This window comes from Phaethon aethereus (assembly GCF_964289735.1).
Source record: "Phaethon aethereus genome assembly, chromosome: 1".
NCBI classification, from domain to species: Eukaryota; Metazoa; Chordata; class Aves; order Phaethontiformes; family Phaethontidae; genus Phaethon; species Phaethon aethereus.
This window is the reverse complement of record NC_138575.1, coordinates 7,892,843-7,919,157: the sequence shown is the minus strand read 5'-3', so window position 1 is coordinate 7,919,157 and position 26,315 is coordinate 7,892,843. Positions and strand designations below refer to the sequence as shown.

At 46.8% G+C, this 26,315-nt stretch overlaps 1 protein-coding gene across 3 annotated transcripts in view; it reads left to right on the top strand.

Annotated features, from left to right (window-relative positions):
• FRMD4A (FERM domain containing 4A) overlaps nucleotides 1–26,315 on the top strand; it is a gene marked incomplete at both ends in the record, with an annotated part of 383,792 nt that overhangs the window by 193,867 nt on the left and 163,610 nt on the right. Inside the window, one exon of one of the 3 annotated variants that reach the window (XM_082013887.1) lies at nucleotides 1,043–1,340. The exons of the other annotated variants lie outside the window; for them this stretch is intronic. Within the exon in view, the coding sequence (XP_081870013.1) occupies nucleotides 1,182–1,340 (159 nt within the window). Of the gene's footprint in view, nucleotides 1–1,042; nucleotides 1,341–26,315 lie in introns of those variants that run through there. 3 annotated transcript variants of the gene reach the window in all.

Sequence of the window (26,315 nt, the reverse complement as noted above, 5' to 3'; positions counted from 1 at the left end):
CAGTTGCAGTTTAACTGCATGGACTTTGTGGTGATTTAACGCAACTGCAAAACCCTTGTGTTGATAACGTATTTTTACCCTCACGGGACCAGCTCCCTCAGCCCACCTCCTCATAGATGTTGACAGCACTGAAGTCTCCACCCAGACAAGCTGTTCCTGGGGGGAAATGGGCAGGGAACTTATCTCTTCTCAATACCTATTTTAGGAAGGGATGCCAGAAGTGAATTTTGTGTCCATAGACTAAAAAGGGTGTTTTGGCGTCCAGCTCAGATGGAGAGAACTGTATTGCATTCTCCTGGGTTTGTTCGGGTGAGACCCACCCCTAATGAATGCAAGCTCAGCAAGGGTTAAAAATATGTCCACACTGGCTGAATCAGGCTGATTTTAAACAGGAGTTGTTTAATCCATGCAACTTTCCAAGATATCACCCCTCGGGTAAATACGGTGCTTTGCAAACTGTTGCATAAATCTCATATAAAGACTAAGTGCCCTTCTGAGTCCAAAATATAAAATGGCTCCAGAACAGACAGTTGGGTGGAAAAAAGACTGGAGTGTAACTGTGCAATGGCTAGTCAACACACGGAACAAAGGGATGAAATGTTGCATGTGGCAAAGCTGTCTTCTCAGCTGTTCTTTGGGAGTGTTTGAAAGAGTTAAGCCCAATACTGGAATGTCTTGGGAATGTTGGCAGAGGGAGAGCGAGCGGCTTTTTTCCTCCCTCTGGATGGAGTCCCAGGACTGAGCTTGCAAAGTGATGACTTTGGATCTGAGTTTGCTTCTTAGTTCTGCAGCGGAGAGCTGGGAAGTGATGCAGTGTAACCAAGAAGCCCTTTGCGAGGGATGTGCAATTGCCCTCCTAAGCCAGGAGAGGTATTTTTACCTCTTCCCTGCTCATCCCTGGGTGCAGCAGAACTCGCTTTGAGAAGATACACGGAGGGAGAAACCACATCCTGAAGGGCGTGTGCGAAAGGAGAAAGACACATCCCCAAACAGTTTATTTTGGCTGCTGGTTTTTGTTGTTGGGTTTGGTTTGGTGGTTTGGGGTTTTTTTCTTTTCTTTTGCTTCTCTTTCTTTGATGGAAATTGCAGTGACTTTTTAACCTTGCAGTTCATAAGGCGCCTTGGGATTAGCTGATTGCCTCCGAGCAGGGCGTCCGGGGTGTTTCACACGGGGACCTGGCATGGCTGCTGTGCTCTTTGGCTTTGAGGATCTGCTCTACAGCTGGGACAGCCTGGTGTGGAGCCTGACGTCCCGGGCTCTGAGGACTTGCCGCTTTGGAAACCTGAGGGTCCTGCAGCTCATGCTGAAGCCATGGTGCATTTCCAGAGCCGTTTACCAGGTAGGGTTACGAAACACCAGGCCAGACCCTCAAACCCCGGTGCTGCAGGGGGGAAGCCCCCCGCGGAGTCACACAGGGTCCTGTCCTATTCCTACCAACCGCTTCGGGTCCTTTCGCAGGCAGGAAAGGGACCTGAGACCGAGGAGACGCCATGGGCAAGGGAGGTCTGGGAGGAGAAATTCAGGTTTGGGGGCTGGTGGTGGGGGTTTCCCGTGGCTGAACACAGGTCCAAACTCTCCTTCCCACAGAGCAGAGGGGAATAAGTGAATGCAAATAAAGGCTTACTCTGCTATATCCCCTTTCTTTGAGCTTTATACTTATAAGTACAGCCAGCCTTAGCTGTGCTGCTTCCTCAGGCTGTCCCTGTGGCTGCACGAGAGTAATTTATAACTTACCTGGAGGAAAGAATGCCTAAAGACACCTAACCTGTGGAAAATGGGCAAACGTGCTGGGTTTTAAACTGCAGTAGCACTAGTTATCCCTACTTGACTTGTGCAACACCTTCTGACTGCTTAGTCTTGCAAAGTCTGAGGCATCTGATTGTCTAAAACTTTTGTGTTACTTAGCGTGTGTTTTATGTGGTGTAGAGAGGCTTGGGGCTTGGTCGACTGGCTTCTCTGCAGAGTTACGCTAACTGCTTGCAGCTTGAGGTATAACAAAACAGCTCTAATAAATGGCAAGTGTTTCTGAGGCTGGCTAAACTGGGTTAAATAAACTGAACATCACAGTGAAGGCACTAGAACTGGATGCCACTTTGAATAGCGACTCATTCCGCTCCATAGGTGAGTCCAGGTTGAAATGACACTGTAAATCAACTAGTATCCAGTTCATCTGGTTTTTTAATCAGCCTTAGACAACTGAGGTTAGACATTTATTCTGCTGTGGGGACAAACCAGCTAAAATATTTATCAACTTCACAGATTTGGCTAATGCTGGACACTGGATTGACTGATTGGTGTTTGCATTTGGAAAAGGCATTTTCTGCTACTCCCATTTGCTTGGTATTTTGCTTTTCCTGTGCTTTGGAAGTCTCCACGTGTGAAGCCAAGTTATACAGAAGAAGCCAGATTAAAAGCCTGTAGAATTTGTGTGTGTTGCTTAGAGGGAGACCAGGGCAAGGCCCTTAGCAATTTCAGCAAACATTGAACCAACTTCAAATCATGTTCTGGTTTCAGCAGACTTCAGGAATAGATTTTATGGCCTTCTTTGGAGTTCAGCAGGCATGGGCGGTGTGTTTATTTTAAGTATTTGTTTGTTCTAGAATATGCCTGCAGCCAATAACACCAAGCAAATAAATACCCTTTACCCAGAAGGACCCCTCATCCCACTGATTGCCCTCATGGCCCCAGGACGCGGCTTTGAAACCCCCATGAGAGGCACCACAGTGATGGCTCCAAGGGAACCAAGCTGCCCGCCCGGGGCAACACTTGGCCTTGGCTGGTGTGAACCTGCAGGTCAGTCCGTGCTGAGGTTACCTACGGTGTGGGGTTGCCCCATCCACTCTCTGCAACTTGTTTTAGGAGCCTGAAGCTGAAGCCAGTTAGCTCATGTGGGCCTGGGAAAGGGGAGGGGGAAGCAAGAGGGCTCAATGCTGAACCCCCTTTTTACCCTCCACTCCTGTAAAACCATCCTCAGAAACTAAGGAGTGAGTTAGTTTTCAGGTGTGTCCGGATTCCGATTACGAATAACCTATCCCATGCATCAGGGGACGCTACCGCTTGTGGTAACTGCTGGGACTGGTGGTCTTTGAACAGATTTACGCTGTTGTGAGCACTGAGCACATGCACAAGTGAACTTTTTCCATTTCCCTTGTAACATGTACACATCTCCAGCCATCCCTCATGGCGTTATATGACATTCCTGGCATGTTATCCCCCTTTGCTAGAGCCACCAGGGAAATGGGACCAGAAAAGATGCCTCCCTGCCCATCCAAACGAGCACCGATGCAGCCTGACACTCACAGGGCAGGGTGGACTTGAATAGTTGCCCGTTTCTCAGACAGAACCAGTGAACATCTGCAAAAGCTCAGTAAAACCACATCACCTTATTTGTCAATACCCATGAGCTTCCAATTCTTTGGAGGGGACCCGAAATGGTGGGTCAGGTACCAGGAGAGCTGCTGCTGGGTGGAGGTTTGCTTGGGAAAGGCATCTCATAGCTCATCACCGTAGAGAGCCAGCAGCTTTAGTGGCCAGCATGAACTGATAGCTAACTCTACACTTATGCATATTAATCCTAACTACATTTCCTCCAATAGCCAGCATCCTCCAATTTAAACGCTGACAGGGTATTTTAGTAGAATATTGCTTGGACAGAAAGTCTGATGGTTTAATCACTTCCCAGAGGCAGATATTTCTTCCACTGTTTATTATTTAGATGAGCAAGTAAGCTCTTGACCATGCTAGTTTTGTTGCTGCAGTATTTTAATCCCTGTTGCTACTGCATCTTGAGAGCAAAGCAGATCGGTTCTAAGGCCACTGCATGGTACCAGAGCTGAAACAGCCCTAAAAAGAAACATTAGTCAACTTTGTAAAATTAACAAAAACTTTTTCATACTCAAAAAAGCATATATATCTCTTTCCTTTATGCTTTTTTCCTTTGAGTTAATCACTTCCCAGTGCATCTGTGCTTCTGGAGCCATTTGCTGGCTCACCTTTGCTGAGACTGACTTGGGGTACGGCAGCAGCGTACCACACAGCCAGGTTCCCGGCTGAGCAGGACCCACGCCGCTGTGCACACAGCATTGGGGAGGGCTCAGGTCCTCCTTTGCAGCACCAGCCAAGACCAGGGCTCCTGGGGCATGCCACTGACTTGGCGTATTTTTTTGTACCCTCTCCCTAGACTGTTGTCTCCACCACACAAACCCTGAAAAACATCCATGGGTTTGCTAATTCCCTTCTACTGTCTCATCTACAAAACATATAAAAAAAGCTAATACTGTACAGGGGGTATGGTCCAGATTTATTTACAATGCAACAGGTAACAGGTTCTTGAAAAGAAAAGGAGCTCCAGGCATCAGCATAATCAGTGTAATTCCCCTTATTTCTGACAAGTGAGACTTTGCTTTCTTGGTTGTCGGGAAATCATCAGCAATGCATTAGAAGAGGTAGATGGAATAGCAGTTTTGGGGTGATGTTGGCTGCGGTCAAGATCCCATCCTGACCACTTGAGATTTCAGTCTTCAAATCCAAACTAACACAGCAGTCAGAAGTCTGGACTTGCTCAGGCTGCACTCAGAGCAGTAGTTGTTATAAAATAGGTTAAAACAACCAAAAGTTGCTCCTTCATTCTTTGTCTCCAGGCTGGATTTGACTCAGAGATGCTGAGTAACTCCTTTTCTCATTGACTTTAAGTGATGCTTTGGTGCTCAGGACATCTGAGAACTAGAGGCTTTTGGTACCCTGAAGCAAGGTACCACCATCTGCCTCAAACTGCATCTCTTCCTTGCAAGTAAACCCTTCTGCAAGTCCGCTGCGATTCCCAGGAATACATTTATCTGCACAGCCTGAACAAACCTCTTGCCGTGCTCAGTTTTCAGTGGGGCTAATGTTCACCAGTTGCTGTATCTTAACTGAGACAAACACTTGCTATATTTTAATTGTTTTGCCATCCACCATGTGGCTTTCTGAATGCATGATCCAAACATATTTGAAAAAGATTAGAGAATAATAAACTTCCAGTCAAGGCTTTCAGACAGTCAGTTGTGTGAGATGCCACAGAGCTGCCGAGTGTATTTTTACCAATGCCCAGAAGTGTGACTGCTCTGACTTACTAAAAAAATGGCCCTGTGAACTAACACAGTGCCTACTTTTGCAGAAATACTCATATTTCAAGAAGTGCTGGGGGAGGGCTGCTTTATTATGGGGTATGCAGTCGGTTCTGTAATTTAACATCCTGAAGATATTTCACTATGTATTTAATCTCCAAATCCATCAACAAATGTTTTTGTTTCCTGGCTATGTCTGTGCAGTGTCAAAGAACATTAGACAGGCCAGGACCTACATCTTCAGTAAAAATGTGTCGATAAAGGGATAGGCTGTTATCCACCTCGCAAGGGGCTCTGAGAACCTGTCGGGAATGTGGTCTTCCCCCTCATAAAAAAGCAACTTGGGAAATCCGTTCTTGTTTCAGCATCATTCCTCACCCTGCTTGCCTTGAAGACATCTTATTATGACTAAGCGCAATTAGGGAACAAAAGCGGCATTTTGCGAGCCTGCCCTGTTGCCGTAAAAGGCTGTGCAAATCAATGTCGGGCAGCAGGGAGGAAGGAAAGGGCTGAAATGTTAAACACATCATTTCAGATTGGTAAAACTTTTGATTTATAGCTTCATCACCAAGTAGATTAATATGGAATTCAAACACAACCAGCTCTTTTCTTTCCTTTCAGGCCTGACGTATTAGCAGTTCCCATCAATCTAGTCATCTCCAGCACGATGAAGGCTGAGGAAACGGGGGATTAGGTGTGTGGGAGTGTTGGGTGGGCAGCAGAAAAGAGTCAGCAAAATTCACTTTAGCTAACTACCTAAAGTAGAGAGCACGGGACCTTATTCAGGTCTCAGATTGTAGCTGAAGCTGTTTCTGACGCCTTCAAAGCCCGCAAACCCAAATCCTTTCCCTTCTGGTTTCAGGCCGAGGGTTTTTCAGTGAGGTGGTTGGTTTTCTGCTCATAAGGACAATGGTGGATGTGGGTACCGGTGGCACCCATAGCCCTGCGCTCGCAGGGCTCTTTGCTGGCGGCTGCCCCAGTGACGCCCCCGTACAGCCGACGTTCAGGAGGCTTTGGGCTTCCTAAAGCCATCCCGCTGGGTATCGTAACAGGGTCAGGCACCTCCGAGCTCGCAGCCTGCCTAATTCCCACTTCTAGTGGGAGGCAACTGTGACTTTTTTCCCCAGCACTCTTCGCTGAGCTAATCCACAGGCTCCGGAGCTGCCCTGGAGACTTCTCAAAATTTATTGCTACATATTTAAGCATTTATGAGACTTGAACTGCTTCCCTTAAAAAAAAAACAACCAGCAACAACAGCAACCAAAATGAATCACACAAAAAGAGGAAAGAAACCCTCCACCCAAAAGCTCCAGAGTTGCAGGAAGAGCTAATGAGCCTCACATGTTTCCGAAAGCTGCTCTTGAGCTTTTGGCTTACCGAGTTTCTCACCCCATCTTCATTACAGGCAGAAGCAAAGGTGGTTAGACAGGCAGGAGAGGGGAGAGAAATGTTAAAAATTAGTCTTTGCCAGAAAATGTATCCAAACAGACAGGAAAGAAAAAAAACAACCTATGAAGGAACGTCAAGCCATTTCTATTCAAGGCATCTATGGAGAAAGCACAAGAGGTGTTGAGTAAGTAAGTTCCCATCCACAGGTATTTTTATGACACGCTGTAAAATTGCCCTCAGCATTTGATACAGACTTTGCCTGCCTTTCTAGAGCTGGGAAGGGCCAGGGTGATCTGGTAGGATCCGTGCTGCTGCCACCAGCCCCACCGTAGCCCCACGGAGTGTTGATGTCAGTGGAAAAGAGGTCACAATGTTAACACTGCAAAATATCCAGCTAGACATGAGTGCTTATCCCCACTCTGGGGTATGCCAAATCAGCCTGCCCACGGCCGGTCTCCATCCCACACTGCGTCAGGCAAGAGGGCAACTGCAGCCAGGTTCAGGCAAAGCTAGAGGGCTACTTGGGATGTCTTGCCCAAGGCCAAGGATTCAAGGTAAAATGTCATGGTGGGGCTCACCAGAGGAGCACAAAGGGCTTACACACCTGGGAAGTTTGGGGCAATAACCCTTTTGCCTCCTGGACAGTCACAAACACCTACTCTGCTTGGCAGCTTGGGGGGTCTCATCTTTCCTTCCACTGCCCCAAGGCAGCTGTGGGTCAGGGCAAGAGGCATAGGGGTTTCCTGGAGGGCAGGGACAGCCACCAGAGGTGTGCTGGGCAATGGTTGAACCTGAAGCATTAAATCACCTCAGGGGTTGCTGTGCTGCCTTCCTGTTAAAGCTAACCTGGAGCTGCACCAGGCTGGGGCTTGTGCTCACTAATTATTTTCAAACACATCACTGCAGTGCTTCCATGTGCTGTGGTAAATTGTCCAGTTCTGCTAGAAAATGAGGTAGACTTTAAACCCACATTGCCCCTCCTATCTGACTTTACACAATCTTTTAGGGATGGTAGGAGGAGACTGAGTGGTCAAGTCTCATGACTGAGGTTGGTTTTGTTCAAGAAATACAGCAGCCTCTTAAAAGGGGAGGTGTACTTGGTGTTGTCTTGCTCCTGCGTGGATCTTTCTAACCTGCCTCTTTGTGAGAAGCATCAATCTCCAGTAGTAGTCTGTTCATGAGAAAGGAGTCTGGCTGCCCCGGTTATCAACATGGGAAAAGTCTTTCATGGTGTTAATTCTAGCCCGCTAATAAATGGGTTAGGATTGCAAATCCATCTCATATAGGCCACCAGCCAAGGAGTAAACACAAGTGATGTTGAATTGTTTGTAGCCTGGAATGGATTTGAATCTGTCCCAAAGCTGAGCTCTCTTGAAGTCCACCACCAATGACTTGCGCATTCCTGCCCCTATCTTTGCCTTTGGCTGCAAGGGACAAAATTCCTTGTGCTCTCCACAAGCAATACAAACCATCTCAACTGGGACAAACCCTAGCTGCTCGCCCTGCTTATAACAGAAATCCACCTACCAGCAAGGCAAGGGAAATACTGTCTGATCTGGGTTTGCAGAAGCCAAGTCTGAACTGCTTCTTCCCAGACTTAGCTATTTTCTGCTCAGTGTCTTGAAACATGAAATAGGATACATCTCATGTTCCTTTAGATATCAAAAATTAGGAATTTCATCTATGCTGGTTCCTTCCAAGATGGGTATCTTAGTACAAGTCACTCTCTGGAGATGCCTACCCCTCTGTGCTGAAACCAGAAAGAGCCAAGACTGCTAAACCCAACTAGATGCCAAAGTATTAAGCACCCACAGTCCTGTGAGGTAGAGCCCTCGGAAGTCCTCGGGAAGGTAGGCAGCCATCAGGACAGAGTACCCAGCAACCCAGCAGCTCGAGTCATCCAGCTTCAGCTGTTGCAGTTGATACAACATGCTCTGCAATGGGGCAGGCCCCCAGAAACATGCTTTTAGTAAAGAGCTTTGCCTTTCCCAGAGAGACATTTCTGAACAATTGAATCCTCTAAAGTAATTGAAAGCAGCAGGGAGTTCTGCCTGAAGAATTTTTGTTCGATTCGACCCCTTCTCCCTCAAAGACAAACCCATCCTGAATATATGGCTCAGAGTAGCCTCAGAACAGGTCCACTCCCATCAGGCTTCCATGTGTTTCTTCTCTTGCGTAAAACAAGATGATCATGGGGAAAAAATGTTTTTTCCTCCTCTGTTTGCGACATGCTTTTGTTGCTCCACCAAAGGATTTGTGCAATTGGATGCCATTTCTCTTGGATATTCTCCTGGAGCAAAGGTGGAGCTGACTAGCGCCAATGATGCGATCCTGCCCTAACTGTGTTTGCGGCTGCATCTGAGATGCTCCCATGAATCATCTGCACTCTTGCAGAAATTCTCTTCACATCCAACCGACAGCATCCAGTTGTTCAGAGAAAAAACAGTTGCTCTTGGGCATGGGAGCTTTGGGGAAAAACAAGCCCAAATTACACACTTGAAAGATGACTCTCATGTGATAGCAAAAAAGAACAGAACAAACAAAGGCTTTGAATGCCCTCCAGGTCTCAGTACATTGAAGTCGGGGTATGTCCTGCCTCTCTTTCCTTCCTTCCTTCCCTCCCAGGTTGAACTGAGGAGAGTATTAACCCCGTGCACCTTTGACACTCTCAAGTGGCTAACACAAGTCTTTTACTGACATTTGTACATGAATTACTTCTGAAGTTTAAATATAAAGAGCCATTTCTAGTCTCGTCTCATTTTGATTCATCTATAACACTCTTAATTTAAATCTCCTATGCATCGCATGCGTTCACGTGGGCTCAGAGCAGAGGAGGGTTGTTGTTTTCCTAAATTGGAAGCTTATGGGGCCAAGCTGGAGGGAAATTGTCATGGGATTTCAAATCCTGCTTTTTTTCCTTCCTCTCCTTTCAGTTTGGGAGGACTTTTTCTAACCATGTGAGTCCACTGAGAACTCCAAAACAGCTGACAAAGTATAGTTTCGGGCCGGTCCTATCCCCTGCTCCTGGAGAAGAGCTCCGCATGACAGCCAGTGTTAAGTCTCAAATACAAAAAGTTATCCAAGGTCAAATTCCTCCGCGCTGTGAACTTCCATCTGGCACCCCAATGGGGGATTAGCGTCTGTCCGGCACCTGGCAGGAGTCACCCAACCTCTGCAGCATTGCATAACTGGCAAACCCCGTTGCGTGCAATTACTTGCTAGCTTCACCGGTCACTGCGCCACTGGAACCGCGGCCCGCTGGGACTCAAGGAGCTCTTGTAAAGCTCTGGGAGAGCACAATGTGGGTTTTACAGCCATCGCAAACCCGCTTTTCTCCGCTTCCACGGGGCCCAATCTCGACCTCTGTGTGCTTAGGGGCTTAACACGTTTGTACGGTCACTTCCACACTGGTGAAGAGGCAGCTCATGATGAAGAGAGACCTTATTTGAGGGCTGGGAATTTTTACGTTATTGTCAGTTGCTGTACTTAGGTTGACCTCTGCTTTTTCTTTTTTTCATGTTTTTTTCAATGCTCTTTAGAGCCCCACAGCCACAGGAGCCTAGGGTCAGGCAGGTCTTTATGTATGTAGCCACAGCTGAGACAACAACTTGAGTGCCGGCAGGGCTAGCAGATGAGCTGGGCTTTGCAAAACCTCAGGCCATCAATCGGGGTTTTGCAAAACCAGACTGCAAATGAGGAATGGTTTGCGCCAGACAAGTTATTATCAGAGCAGCCACCGGGATGAGGAGGCAGGGAAGAAGGAAGGGGAATAAGCAGCACAGGGGTTGGATAATTTCTAATTAAAGTGAGAATAGAGTCACTGTTCATCTTGGTAGAGAGAGGTTCTGGGAAGTTCACTGCGTCGCATATTCTCAGGCATTCATCATCTGAAATGTCTCTTAATTGCCACTGTTATATCATATCACAAGTATTCCTGTAATTTATCGTTCATAACCTCCTACAAATGGATTCTTTCATTCAAACCATTTTCACAGAAATCTTTTCCCCTTGGATCCCAGTCCTGTAACACACTTAGACCAGGAATCTGGAAGTGGGAATTTTTTTTCTCTTTTTTCTAAACACCAGATGTTTCTTTGCAGACAATATGTTTCAATAAAGGGCTGTGTCCCATTTTCAACCTCTTTCCTCTTTGTCCCAGGATAATCAGCTCTTAACAGCTCTTCTTCCTCTTATGGTAAAAGCTGAAATGTAAATATTCAGGACATCCTAAGTGTCAGGAGCCAGCCGAGTCCTGCTAACCCAGACGGAGGGTTCCCGACACAGGGCTGCCTTAAACATTTGGCTCAGCCGACAGACTGTATTTATAATGTAAACTCCTCTTGTCAGTTCCTAACTCCTGGCTCCAGTTTCAGAAAATTTAACATTTCTGGGGGTTGTATTTTCCCACCACTTAGTCAAGAGCCAAAATTTTTCCTCTCAGAAAATACACTTGTGTGTCAAAGGCCAATGACCTAAAAAATATCAGTAGTTTCGCAGCCTAAATATAGTGCAGGATTGAAATCCTGAATTCCTGCGAAGGAGCCAGTGTAAACAGCCATCGTCTGTGCAACTGGGGGTGGGCTGCAGCCCAGGGCTTTTTCTTTACGTTATCACATGCCACAGCGCCTGGATGTCCCGGCACGGGCGAGGAGCAGGGACCTCCTGGCCAAAGCCCTTCCCATCTATAGGCTTCATTATCCAGCTTCAGCGCACGGTTTCAGAGTCAACCCGACCTGAAGATGCTGTTCCTCCACTGGCTTACACCCACTTGGCGTAAGGGGTTAGCTGCGTGGTCTTGATGTGGAAAACCCCGGGTTGAAGTTCTGCCATTGACTTTGCCAGGGAGTCATGTCGAAGTGATAAGCCATGAGGACAATCCCCGCTGTGAGCGCCAAACCGGTTAGAACTGATTAAGCCTTGACCCACTGTTGGGTGGTGGTGATAAACACTGGCTCCAAGGAGAAGTAATTCACCACCGTCCCCTGAGTGTGAGACTGTGATTCCCAGCCACACGGCTTTATAACAGTGAAACTAATCATGTATTTATCTGTGGATGCTTTAACAAGCACAAACTCATTCCTGTGATTCGTCTCATCTTACAGTTCATTCATAAAGCGGATGAGAAGTCTCTCCTGCCGATACTGATGATAGCTAGGGGTGACCAGGAAAGATGGACCCTTCTGCCCTGCAAAGGTCTGGGATTGTCCAGGACCATCTCCCACCCACTCCACCTTCAGCCTGGGCTGGAATCTATTATTTATTAATACACATGGGTAATATCTTAACCATTAGCTGTGGATGTTGAAGCCATGACAGCCATTAGAGCTTCCTCTCCCTCTCACGTCAGACTTGGGAGGGTTGGAAGTACATGAAAACCAGCCATGAAAATGCATCAGGGAATACAGTGTGCACGGTATTGAAACGGTTTGTGAACGCTCAAGGGTGAGCAGAGCTAATTTTTGTCAGAGCTGATAACTGTTGGTTTATCTCACCCCTTTTCATTTCACTAACCAGACTCTCGGTGGATCTCATTATCCTGGAAGCCACTCAAGAGCCTCCCCCTCCTCTAACAGGGCTCCAGACACCTTGCAGGTCTCCAGACATTAATTGCTATCAATATAGGCCAGCCATAAGATTTCTCATGGGCATTTGCTCCCATGTCTCCCAAGTTTGTTGTGTTTTACAAATGAGTTTATCTGGATGGCGTCTTGAGATTTTCTCCAAAGGTTTTTTCAAATGAAAGGTCTTCTCCAAAGCTTTCCGTTCATGTGTATCTTTTCCCAGGTTGTGCTGTCCCTCTTTCATTCTTAGCTACTATTTGCTCTGGTCATGTAAAAAGAGCGCCTGGCGTAACCAGGCTCCTGTCCGAGTGGCTGGTATGTGAACTGGGCAAGGTGATAGACCCAAAGCGATGACTGGCCTGTGGCCTTGAGGAACTGCACTGCCCTTGAAATACAGTTTATCTGCCCTCTTACAAATTCAGGCGGACCTGCTTCCCTCCCATCTGCTGTTTCTCCCCTTGCTTTTCAGTTATTTTTTGCACTGGCTGTTCTTGCCAGGATTTGCACCCCCATTTCCATCCTATCTCCTGTTCATAAGCAAATTAAAGTGCTTGCAGATGACACTGCCTCCTCTGAGGCAAAACCCAAATGCTGCTTAAGATGCCAAGTGCTGCTTCACATGTCCATGGTGCACCCCAGGAGTGAGTGCAGCTGAGTGATTGAGCATTGTACTGCAGCAGCTGTGGAGCACAGGACCAGTTATTTAAAAACGACTCCTATCTTAGTCATCACTGACCTAATTTTGATCACCCATCAATATGCTCTTCCTTTTTATGTCAAACTACCCAGAAGATCTTCATGCAAAATGAAACACACTCGGAAAAAATACTCTGAAAGGATTTTGCTGGGCCATTTGGCAGTTTGGGAAATCTGCAGAATCACTAATCATTTGACAGTTTTGTAGTTATAAAAATAAAGGGATTTTTAAATCAGTACCATTAGAGCAGTGTGAAATATGGAGACAGACTGAGGCAAAGCTGGATCTCAAATCAGCAGTTGTTGTGATGCTGCTTTGGACTGGAGGAGGCTTTGGGGGGTAGTTGAATGCTGGGAAGTGCTAGACAAGCAGCTTAATTTTAGAAGTAAGAAGGAAAACACAGGAATTGGCAATTCTAATTCAACAGGTTAAATTTGCCTTGGGTCCGTTGCCCTGGCCTGAGACAAGGACACTGGGCTCTGCACCCAGCTTTGCCAAGGGCACTGTAGGATCTTGGGATCTTGCATGACCTTTGCCTCCTGTGTGTCAATATTTCCTCCTCCCATTGTTCAGACCTGCTTTGGGACAATCTGAGTTTATAACAGTGCACTTCACAAGAGACTTCAAACAAGCGATAAAAGCTGCAATGTGCATATCATAGAATCACAGAATACCAGGTTGGAAGGGACATCAAGGATCATCTGGTCCAACCTTTCCTGGCAAAAGCACAGTCTAGACAAATTGGCCCAGCACCCTGTCCTGCTGAACCTGAAAAGTGTCCAGTGGTGGGGAATCCATGACTTCCCTGGGGACATTATTCCAATGGCTGATTGTTCTCATTGTGAAAGATTTTCCTCCTGTGTTCAATTGGAATCTCCTCAGGAGTACCATGTATCCATTACCCCTAATCTTTTCCATGTGGCTCCTTTTAAAAAGGGAGTCTCCATCTTCTTTGTAGCCACCCTTTAAATACTGGAACACGGTGATAAGGTGTCTCCCTAAGCCTTCTTTTCTCAAGGCTGAACAAACACAGTTTTCTCAGCCTTTCTTCATATGGCAGGCTTCTCAGTCCTTTGATGATCTTTGTGGCCCTTCTCTGGACCCACTCCAGCCTGTCCACATCTTTTCTGCACAGCGGGGACCAAAACCGAACACAGTATTCCATGTGTGGCCTGACAAGTGCTGGGTAGAGTTGGATAATGACTTTATCTCTGCTGATGATGCCCTTGTTGATGTAACCCAGCATCCCATTGGCTTTCTTTGCCGCAGCAGCACCCTATTCACTCATATAGAGCTTGTTGTCCACCAGGACCCCAGGTCCCTTTCCATAGAGCTCCTCCCCAGACAGGTAGAGCCCAGCCTGTGCTGCACTCCTGGATTATGTTTCCTTGTTGAAATTCATAAAGTTCTTGTTAGCCTACTCTTCCAGCCTATCCAGGTCTTCCTGCAGGGTGGTGCTCCCTTCCGAAATGTCCACTTCCCCACCCAGTTTGGTATCATCCACATCACTTATGAAAATATTAAACAGCATTGGGCCCAATATCAGTCGCTGGAGGACCCAGGGATAACAACAGATATCTTAATGAGAGAGAGCACAGTTGTTCAGCACTGAGTTCATACGGGCAATGCAGTCTGCGTCACGGGCTCTCGTCTTACAAATGCAAGAGTCATCTTCCACACCATGGCCTGGTAGAAGTGAAAGTCGCAGTACAGGGTTGAGACCATACATCAGAAGGCAGAGCTGGACTTACAACCTTTTTCTCTGCACAAAACACGTACAGCAGGACCTGGTGTGTAAGCAAGGGTAGGTGTGTGATGTGGCACTGCTGCCTCTGGGCTGCTCAGGCTTTCTTGCATAAACAAGCAATATCCCCCTTTCCAAGTTCTTTTGAATCCCTTGAACTTGGATTTTTGCCAGAAAACTGAAGGAGTGTAGTGAAAATCCAACAAACCTCTCTGTTGTCCTTTCCCAGGCAGTGGTAGGACTGATAAAGATCTTTCAAAGACCTAAGGGTTTCATTACAAAAAGAGTCAAAGATCTTTTTTCTTTCCCTGTTCTTATAGAACCGTCCCTGATTTGTTTGGGTTTTCGTTCCCTTTCATGAGCCTGAGCATCTGGGGATGAAAGGTGTCGTGACCCATCACCAGATGGCTCAGCGAGGCAGCATTACACACGTGCTGTTTGACAGCAGAAACCCAAATCAGGCACCAGCACCGAACATTAGCTGAGTCAGAAGCCTTTAACTGCCTTCAGCAATAAACCTGTGCGAAGTCAGGAGTACATGCGAGGACTTGAACAACAGGTTCACTCACTCAAAGCACAATATTTACTGGCAAAATATCTAACCCAGGGGATGGACAAACACAGGCGTGAGGAATTGGGGGAAGGCACGAAGCTGTGATGCACAGTACCACCTAGTGACAGAGCCCGGCTCCATAAGAAAGGCAACCCCGTGTTTGCGAAGTTCAGGGTCAAGTTTCCCCATCTGATCTTTAATCCTACTTCCCAGCTGTACCACGTGCGCTACCGTCTCCCGCGGGTGAAGGGACAGCACCGTTCAAGCAACCCTGATTTTTTTCCTCCTTTTCTTCCTTTCCTTTTTGCAAAGCAGACTCGTGTTGCAGTAGACAGGGCTCCTTGTGTCCCGCAAGAGGCAGCCAGCAGATGCCGTTTTGTTTGCTACATGGGGTGTGCAGGTTGGGCTTGGCGTGAATTGCCCGCTGAATCACCCATGAGGAATTCCTCAGTGCATTGAGCAAGCGAGGAAAGGAAAAATGCAAGGTCCAGTGAGTAACGCAGCCTTTCCGGGCATCTGAAATGAAAAGAAATGCCACAGACTTGTTCCATTTGTATTAATGATGTGAAAGAGCAGTGCAACAAGCTCTGCTCAAGAGAAGGCTCGTAACCTTTTCCATTAATTTCTTTTCAAAGAATTGCTTATTGAAGGCTAAGCTGCTTTTTATAAGCCTTAGAGGCTGAGTATGTCTTTGCCCTTTTTTACTATTACAGAATCACAGAATCACAGAATCACTGAGGTTGGAAAGGACCTTCAAGATCATCAAGTCCAACCATTAATCCAGCATCACTGTGTTCTCTAAACCATGTCCTGAAGCGCCACATCCACACGTTTTTTGAACACTTCCAGAGATGGCGACTCCACCACCTCCCTGGGCAGCCTGTTCCAATGCCTGACCACCCTCTCAGTGAAGAAATTTTTCCTGATATCCAATCTAAACCTCCCCTGGTGCAACTTGAGGCCATTTCCTTTCGTCCTATCACTGGTTACTTGGGAGAAGAGACAAACACCCACCTCACCACAACCTCCTTTCAGGTAGTTGTAGCACATGATAAGGTCTCCTCTCAGCCTCCTCTTCTCCAGACTAAACAACCCCAGTTCCCTCAGCCGCTCCTCATAAAACTTGTTCTCCAGACCCCTCACCAGCTCCGTTGGCCAAGAAGGATGTTGAGGTGCTTGAGCTTGTCCAGAGAAGGGCAACAAAGCTGGTGAGGGGTCTGGAGCACAAGTTTTGTGCTAACTAAAAGTTTAGTGATTTAGTGATTCTGTGATTCTGTGATTCTGTGATTCTGTAATAGTAAAAAAGGGCAAAGACATATTCAGCCTCTAAGGCTTATAAAAAGCAGCTTAGCCTTCAATAAGCAATTCTTTGAAACTAACTGAAAGGGGGTTGTGGCGAGGTGGGGGTTGGTCTCTTCTCCCAACTAACTAGTGATAGGACGAGAGGAAATGGCCTCAAGTTGCACCAGGGGAGGTTTAGATTGGATATTAGGAAAAATTTCTTCAGCGAGACGGTGGTCAAGCATCGGAACAGGCTGCCCAGGGAGGTGGTGGAGTCACCATCCCTGGAGGTGTTCAAAAAACATGTGGATGTGGTGCTTCAGGACATGGTTTAGGGGGCATGGTGGTGTTGAGTTAATGGTTGGACTTGATGACCTCGAAGGTCCTTTCCAACCTTAATGGTTCTGTGATTCTGTGATTCTGTGATATCCCTTCCCTGACTTCAGTGGAAGTCTTCCTCTAAACACTGGCTGGGAGCCCAAACCCCAATGCTGCACTTCCTTCAGTTGCTAAAATTTGCTAAATCACCTGAGTGGAAAAAAACACAGCATATTTGTTGGGGCCACTGGCATGTTTCTGTCCTGAAAGGGTAATGCACAGCCACTAAGCGCACCGCTTCCAACAGGAGCTCCTGCTCACTACCAGCCAAGGGATGAGGCCGTCTCACGCACACAACCATCCCATGGTAAATACAGCATTTCCAGCAGGATTTCTCCCTAGGCTTATCCTCCTTGAGCTTATTGCTTTTTTTTTTTCCCCACAATCCATGGTGCAACGTCTGGCTCCTGAGCACGGCAGCCCCAGAGGAGCTCCCACAGCTGGTAAACATGCCTGAGCGAGTAGGGCCCTTCACAATGGAGTCACCAGGAAATTCAAACACTGCAAAGGCCACCAAATCAGCGGGGACATAATCGTGTCATTATAAGACATGCTCCTCCCAAGCACCGGGAAAACAGCCTGAACGCTGCCTAGCAGAGCTGCTCCTCAAACAATCGGTTTTCCACCCCACAGGTCTCCAGGAGTGGCTCTTTCTCTGTGGTCTTCTTTCAGCCATTCGTGGCAGTGAGGAGGAAGATGAATTTCTGCAGAGAGATATTAGGATCTTCCCTCCCACCTGAGATGTTTCAGCTACAATGGACTGCATTCCCCTGGCAGGGCTGGAGTCGGTCTGGGGAAAGGATGGAGGGATGATAAATGGGGAAATAATAACAGGCTAAATCCCATCCATGGTTATGCACGGGTAAATGTGAATTATGCCAGTGAGTTTACTGTTGATTTACACCGGACTGAGGGAGAGCTGGGTCAGGTCATCTGCTTGTACAGGCATGGGTTGTTTGTGCTCTTAGGCACCAGGGTGAGGAGCAGAGGTGGAGCAGACTCCAATCCCTTATGCTTTCCCTGGCATGTTGCAGTGGGTGTTGGAAATACTATGTCATCTACTTCAGTCTGCACACTTGTCTAGTGGCTTTGCCCCAGTGGTCTGTTGCGACTCTTGGATTTATTGCTTGGCCCCATGCAAGCTCCCTTTTCCCTGGATCTACTAATCTTATATGTTTTCCAGAAATGTAACGTTTAGCATGCAAAGCAACTCATATTAACCTTGCTGCAAGGCAAACTTTTCCTTGCTGTAAATTGCAAATTTTACCAGCATCTGACCTTGAACACAGAAGCCAATATAATATATGTTGATACGGGCAAACTGGCTATGAGTCTCGAGCATATACCAAGCCAAATCCTGAACTCAAGAATTAGGCAGCTTTATACTGACAGAGGAGCTGGCTCACTGCGTTATTGGCATACGTGAAAATTAATCATATCCTGCAACAATGTTCACAGGATGCGTTTGATTTATTACTAATCCTGTACACTCTTGCAGCTGCTGATCTGCTGCCAGAGGGTATCTTAACGATGCAGCTGGCCCCCCTGTTGAGATGGCCATCAACATAGCCAACAGCACGCGTTGGATCGGTCGTCCTCAGCAATACTTGCATTCGCTACCTGAGCTGAAAAATCGAGCCCTGGAGCTGTGGTTTTCAGTTTGTGTCCTATATGGAGAATAAGAATATATTACTCTCATATACCCTAAAACAAGGCTAAGAATGTATAATGTGCACGGATCAGGGGAACACATATAAAATCTAAATTATTTCAAAATATTCAAATCCGAAGAACAAAAATTATTTTGGCTCAGACAACGGGAGTTTCTACCACCCAGCTTCCCCGTGCTAGGAGGTCAGCGGTGGAGGTGTGTGGGGAAGCTGTGCATCACCCTGAGGCCGAGGCGGTTTGTGATCAAGAATGGAAAGACACAGCTACTGCAGTGCTGCCATCCCAAAACACAGCTGATCCTCCCGAGATTAGACCACAGAAAGAGGAGATGGAAAGAAATGGAATTCTCAATATTGGAGGGTTTCTTACCTTGTTTTTACCCTGGGCCCTGCCTGGTATAAGTCATTTCAGATTTTAAAACTCACCACCATTTGGAACAACTGAAACAGATTGCCTTGGCTGTGACCATATTTATATTACATGTTTCTCTTAAGCTTAAAAAAAATGCAAATTAAATTTTTTTTAAATTTTTTTAGGGAAAGTCAAAATTGATTGTCAGGAATTTTCCTACTTTTTCACCACCAAGTGTGACTTTTAGCAAAACATGACTTTGCAGGGCATTTTGTCATGAGAGTTTTCTCTGCCAAAAAAATATTATTTCATGAACATTTTGCCGTTTACTGAAATCACCACCTTTGCCCAGGGGTTGACCATGAAATGTGTCTGCTGGCCAGGAAGGGGCTGGGTCTATCCCTGCACCGACAGGCTCGTTAGAGGTATGTGTGGCAAAAAAAGATTAGCATTATGCAGTTCAGCTCATTCCTCGTGGAAAAGCCTGCTTTGCGCAGCCCAGGAGAGTCTCATTTTCTGAGCAAGAGTATTTCCAACGCTGAAGGTGAAATATGAGGTGAAGATAGCTGCTCGGGAGGGTCCCACTGACTTCAAGGCTGGCTCAGAAGACTACAATGTATAGTCATGTCATGAGCTGGGCCTTGCTTTAATTCCCCCACAATCAGGGATTTAGTGGTAGGGCTGGTTTAAATGCACATCACCCATCACCTCGGACATCAAGATACAAGCCTTTAGCTGTGTTTTTAACACTGAGATAGCATTTTCGCTTGACCTCCCCATTTCCTCCCACCCTGGCCAATAAGGCAGGGGGAAGGTGGTGCACAGCAGAAGACCCCTGCGTCATCCAGGGACCCTTCCCCAGGCAGGGTCCTCCTCGGGCAGGTCATCTGTCACCCAATGCAGGTGACACTGGGGCAGAGAGCCCACTCAGGCGTCACCCAGCCTGGCTGCTAATTATCCCGCAAGGAAAGGGAGCTGGCTGTGCAAATTGTTAGCCATGAGGGCTGTCAGCATCAGAGGGGATTCGCGCTGGGGATGACAGGCATGACCTTCTCTTCCTGCTTTGTTTATTTATTTGATGACATGCTGTCACTCAATGAATAATCTGGTGTTTTCCTCTCAGGGTTTTCTCCCTTGCTGCTTCAGTACTGAGGATAACCATCAGACACCCCGCTCCCTGACTCTGGCAGGACAGCCATGTCCCCATTATACTGGGGGAACAAATGAAAAGGGCATGGCACGTGCTCCCCAGAACCCTGGCAGGAGACTAGGGATCTCCCATCCACCTCAGGGGAGAGCAAGGAAGGTGATGGGACTAGAAGAATCCCATCCCACCCTCCTGCTCTGTTGTCTCTTGAACTAACTTGTAGCAGAGCGGCCGCTGCATCCCATTCACAGAATCACAGAATCATTAAAGTTGGAAAAGACCTTTAAGATCATCAAGTCCAACCCAACACCACCATGCCCACTAAACCCTGTCCTGAAGTGCCACGTCTACATGTTTTTTGAACACCTCCAGTGATGGTGACTCCACCACCTCCCTGGGCAGCCTGTTCCAATGCTTGACCACTCTCTCAGCAAATAAATTTTTCCTGATATCCAATCTAAGCCCCCTGGTGCAACTTGAGGCCATTTCCTCTCCTTCTGTCACTAGTTACTTGGGAGAAGAGACCAACACCCACCTTGCTACAACCCCCTTTCAGGTAGCTGTAGAGAGTGATAAGGTCTCCCCTCAGCCTCCTCTTCTCCAGACTGAGCATCCCCAGTTCCCTCAGCCGCTCCTAGCAACACTTGTTCTCCAGACAAGTCTGGAATAGGATAGGATAGGATAGGATAGGATAGGATAGGATAGGATAGGATAGGATAGGATAGGATAGGATAGGATAGGATAGGATAGGATAGGATAGGATAGGATAGGATAGGATAGGATAGGATAGTTTGGGTTGGAAAGGACCTTTAAATGCCATCTAGTCTAACCCATCTGCAATGAGCAGGGACATCTGCAACTGGAGCAGGTTGCTCGGAGCCCCATCATGAAGAAGAGTGTTTGGGTAGTCAGGCTCACTGGTGTTGCTCTGTAATTAAGTCTAAATGCCACTTTTCACTTGGAGGCAACCAGAGGCCACCGCAGGTTGCACTGGGCATTAGCCACGACCTTCAGAAAACTATGGAAAAGTACTCTGCATTTGCTGTCCTTTGTCAAAACGCTAAATAACACCCCTGCCAAAGTTGGTGAATAGTCCGTCAGAGGCGCAGGAGGCCACAAAGAGTGTGTTTTAAGAGTTGCCAGTACAAAATTTGCATCTGGCAAAGGTCCTGCTCTGCCCCGAGAGCCACGTGAGCTTTCAGAGTTAGCATTGCACCTTGAACACAGTTTTCACCTGACCTCCTCGTTTCTAGGAATGCCGTTATCAACAGACGACTCAGTTTCATTATTAAGTAGCAAATCAATCCATCTATGCTGAGCACAATCCAATTATCGCTTGTAGTTACTGTAGGCTGAAGAACTCATAAATAAATGAGCATGCTGGAGGTATTTAACATTTCGGTCCCACCATAAGCACCCAGCCCATCGTTCGCACTGCGTGCACCGGCTGGGCATCCATCCTGTCATGAATTGCTTGGTTTTGGGGGATTTTTGGTTGGTGCAGCAGGCAGCGTGGTCAGAGGGCAGGCTGCAGTGGTCCCTGCTGGCCCAGACAATTGCAGGATAATCGGGGGTAAATGCAAACTCCTTTTTTCTTTTGTTTCCCGGGTTGGAGGCGAGGCAGGGGCCTCTTCCTGCTCCTCTCGCGCTCAGCCGGCAGGAGCAGAGCAAACACAGGCTCATGTGTCGGTCCGTGGGCGCAGGAAAGCTGAGAAAAGGCGCTTTGCAAAACCCCAGTCGGCTCCTGAGGGGACGGGGCTGAACCCTCTGCTCGCTTTCCTTCTCTTACTGCTATTCCCAAAGCACTCCAGCTGTTTGGTTTTGGGTTTCAAACCTTATTTTTAGAGGGTTTGGGTTGTTCAGTGGAAATAAAGCATCTTGTAGTATACAGGCACCTAGTTGCCCATTACCTCGTTAGTGCAATGATGTATGTACGGCCGCACAAGTAAAATAATGCTCAACTGCAATGTAAACACAGTCGCTGCTAAACGGACTCGTTTAAAGAAAGTCCTAAACGGACTCCTTTAAAGAAAGTATTCCTTACATCTGGCTTTCTTTTGGTGGAATTTTACCCCCTTCTTTCTCTTCCTTTCCTCCAGGACATTTTCCTACTTCTGCTCATTAGGATCATTTTGCAGCGTCCGCTCTCAGTTCTCGCAGTCTGGGGGGCAAGTGCTGCGAGGAGGGAAGGTGCCCCCGTGCAGGCAGCCCGCAGGCAGCTGCCGCCCGGAGCCCGCGCCCACGGCAGTGTCCATCCCCAGCCGAAATGGCACTGACAATGACCTTGCACGCTCGTTAGTCTTCAGCTGTAGGGTCAAATGAATAATTTTTTCTAAGTAGTTATCATTATTGTTGCTGTTGTTGTTTTTATTATTACTATTTGCTTTTTCTGCCAGGGAGTGTATAAAAATGGCATTTACAATCCTTCACCATCATTTATGTGGTTTTGTTCCTGGACACTTGGTAATGCAGAAATCAGTTGTCTTCACAAGTCTGGCAAAGAAAAAAAAAGCTTATTTTGCATCAAAGCAGGTGACAGCTTCTCATTTCTGTTTGTTGCAAGCAGCAAGCCATCTTCAGCCATCCAGCAGTTAAAGGAGTTTGTTTTAAGGGAATAAAAGTATGAGAGGGAAATGGGGTATTTCCTACGGATTGCCTTGTTTATTTGCTTGGGCTTACTTGTTTCTCTGCAAGGGGAAATCAGCAGGAAAAAGAACTTCTAGTGAAACCCATGAAAGGGAATGACTTCCAGATTTCCCTCCAGGTATTTGGCACAACCCTACATAAAATATTTGGAAAGCTGATATATACATATATAGATATATATATATATATCTCAGCTCCTCTTAAGGGTTGTGCTTTCCTTCCCTGACAGGGGAATGACCTGTTACGGGGTCTCCGTGCTGCAGTTCTGAATTTTAGGGTTGTATCTGAATTTTAGCTGAAATAACTATCTGAAACCTTGAGATTTGCCAGCTTTTTTCTCAGGTGAGCCTTGTAGCCTTCTCCTCATGGAGAAGGTGCCATGGTGCCATGGTGCCATGGAAAGCCACAACGCCAGAGACCAGCCACATCCTGATCTCCAGAGTTTCTCCCACAGAGTTGAAGAGCAAAGCGGTGGCTGCTGCACATTGCCCTAGTTACTCTAAAGAATCAAAGGCTAGAGCACACTTCACACATATTCAAAGTATCATCCTTGAAAGTCAAAAATGTAGCGAAATGACTTGAAAAACCTCCATATTTCTAGATAGGCTCTAGCCAAGAGGCCTGAATTCAGAGGTCAAGATTTCTCACTTGACTTGGGAAGTGGAAGTGGAAGGGGACAGGTTTTGGTGGCGTGTATTGCACAATTCTTGGACTTTATTGAAGGTCTGCATCAGCTCAAAATCTGAGTCTGTGTGCTCTCCCTAGAGGGTTTATTTGTTTTGGCCACATGCAGGTGGAAGCACCGAGCCCAGCGCTGGCAGCTGCAGGAATAGTGATGCTGTAAGGGCTCCGGGAATAAGTGTGGAGAGACAACGTATGTGATCACCACTGGAAAAACCCACCATTCACCATCAATTATCACACTCAAGGTCTCAAGAGAGGCTACAATTATTCCCTGCTCCAAGTCTAGAGCAAATCAGCATTTTCCCAGTAATTGCAGTGCAGTAACTGTTGTAGATGTTGACTTTTTAATAGCAAACGCTGCTCAAGCATTAGATTTACAGTCATGTTAGTTAGCTTTAGTGACTTGGGAATCAATTACCTTGCTGTACAACATGACCAAAGATTATAGGGTAGCCCATGTAATAATTTATACTGCCTTCTAGGAGTGAAACTGTAACTTCATCGTTTCGCATAGAAAGACACTGTTTGCACAGCAATAATTCCGGTAATAATAATAATAACCATAAAAAGGGAAAAGGAGGAAAACAATGATTACAAAATAGGGGAAGGCCTATGTACAAATAGGGCACTGGGAGGGGTTGGGAGCTTTGCCATTATCAGTTATTATTCAGAGTGACAATAGCAGCAGCATTTTGTTAATGAATGTGTTTTCCCAGTTCAATTCACTCGGGTGGGCAAGTGAGGCTACATGGCTCTACCCTGGCAGAAGGGTTGTCCCACCCAGTCGCTGGGACACAAAGCCGGTGTGTTGTGTCATCAGCGACACAAAACTCACTACAAGTTAACCGTTAACCGCTTGCCCTCTTGGTTGATGTCAGCACTGCTGCTTTCTAGGATGAGTTTTATAGGCAGCAGTTTTCCCATTTTCTGCCCACCTCTCCACCTCCCAGCACTTGTTCCCACAGTGGACTCCTTTCACCTGCTTGGGAAAACCTTGTGCCTCTTTCTCCAGGCCCCTCTGCACAAAGCAAACATCTTTTCTTTAAGTCCTTTGAAACAAGACCACCCAGGTCAGCTTTTCAGTCTGTGTTTCCAAGCAAATTATTGAGAAAGAGCATTAATTAATTTTTTTCCTCCTGCAAAGGAGTTGCCTCTGTGACCCTTTAACTATCAGCTTTGTCTGTTTCCCTCTCATTTATTTTGCATTTATTTCAGTCCTCACTTCACATGAAGCTGGCAGCTGCGCTTTTTGGACCCTCCAAGCACAGTGGTCCCTTATGAAACAAGAACCAGCGAAACAATATGAAAACTGCTTACTGGCACTACACAATGGCCTAGGACAGGGTATTCTATATGCAAGTGTTCATCACGAGACAGTAAAAAGTTTAAATCAATACATCAGACTACTCCCTTGACTCTAACTAGCAAAGCATGCTCCATTTTTGAAATTGCTAAGGCTGAAAAATACTAAGTCTGACTTAAAATAAGGGAATCAATAAAATGCATAGAGTTGGGCTCTCTTCTCCTCCACCATCTGCAATCAGCCCAGATGAGCAGGCTTTCAGAGAAACATCATCTATCGTGAGATTTGGCAACCTTGTGCTCTCAGATCGTAAGGCCACTGTCACTGCAGAAAAGCAGCCATCTCTGGAACGACGGGCAGGGGAGAAGCGTCTGCCTGCGAGATGGGGACGGAAAATGCTCTGCCCATGCACCCATCGGATGGGCACATCCAAGCTATGGTCCATGGAGAGCAGCGCAGCCCTGCCACCCGCCATGTGGGGGGATACTGGTGGGGATGTGCTCCCCATCCACAGTGGAGCCTCCCAAGCAATTTGCAGGCAAGGCACGGGGGTTCCTTTTATCATTAGCTTCCCTCGTTACAGCTCGGCTATGCAAAGGATAATGTATGAATGCAGTCAACTCCTTGCAGGTGTTTGTACCTATTTTGGAAGCGGAATTTAGTTGCATCCTGCACTTTAACAGTGATATTGCAAACATCAGGGGCCGTGGGGAATTTGGGGTTTTTTTCCTTTCTTTCTCCCATGCAGCCTCCCACGAGAACTGCCATGGAAATTCTTTTTTTGCCTGAAAATATGCATTTGACCAACTATGATTGTATTAAAGCCTGTTCAACTGTTTTAATAACAACACTTCCAAAACACTTAATCTGAAATTGTTTTCAATGTACTCAAAATCTTATAAACCAAGATTACAGTCACCATCACAGTGTTCCTGCAAAGCCAAAACCCAAACATCAGTCGGTTTGTTTTATAGCTTAATTGCCCTGTATCCTATCTGACCCGTGATATATGCTGCTAAAGCTAATCTGAATGTAATTTCTCCCCCTTTTTCAAACAAAACAAGCCCAAGGAGTCATTGTAAAAAGTATCACCTTAGCAAGAGTTGACTTATGTGTTACATCCAAAGTCTATATTCACCTCTCAGAGTTTAACAAGTTACACTTCACAGTCCTCCCAGGAGAGAGGGAAGTGTGTTATGGCCAAACTCAGGTTATAGGTGAGCATAGAGGGACAGTGCAAGGCAAATGTCACTGAGAAACGGGCGGGAGAGAACAGATCCGAGCATAAACCCACCCTTCCCCATCCTAAAACAGGCACCTGGTTGTCTGTAGCACAAAGATTGCAACAGCACTATGGAGCTGCAGAAACTATGATTAGAATAGCCAACAAGTGCTGGTTTTGCTGGTAGTTGAGCAGTTGATGGGGTAGATCAGTCTTCAGAGACAAAACATCTCCTGCCTCCCACTTCCAGGAGTCAAGGTGGTCATGGGGAAAAGGTGCTACGGTGCAAGTCCCACGTCTTGCCTGCAAATCCTCGCTCTGAGGTAGTGTCAGCCAGGTTAGAGCTATACCCAAAGTGGGGACTGGATGTTTAATGCTGACTTTTTAGGAATCGGCACACTGCCTGGAGGCAGGCACCTCCATCCTTCCCTACAAAGATGCAGCAGGAGATGAAAAGTTGAGCAAGGGGAGCATTGCTGAAGCCACGGCTAGTAGGTGAAACCTTCACCCTTTTCGTGCAGGGGCTCTGTGGTTTGAGACCTCCCTCAGGATATATGAATTTGAACTTTTTTGGGGGGAGGG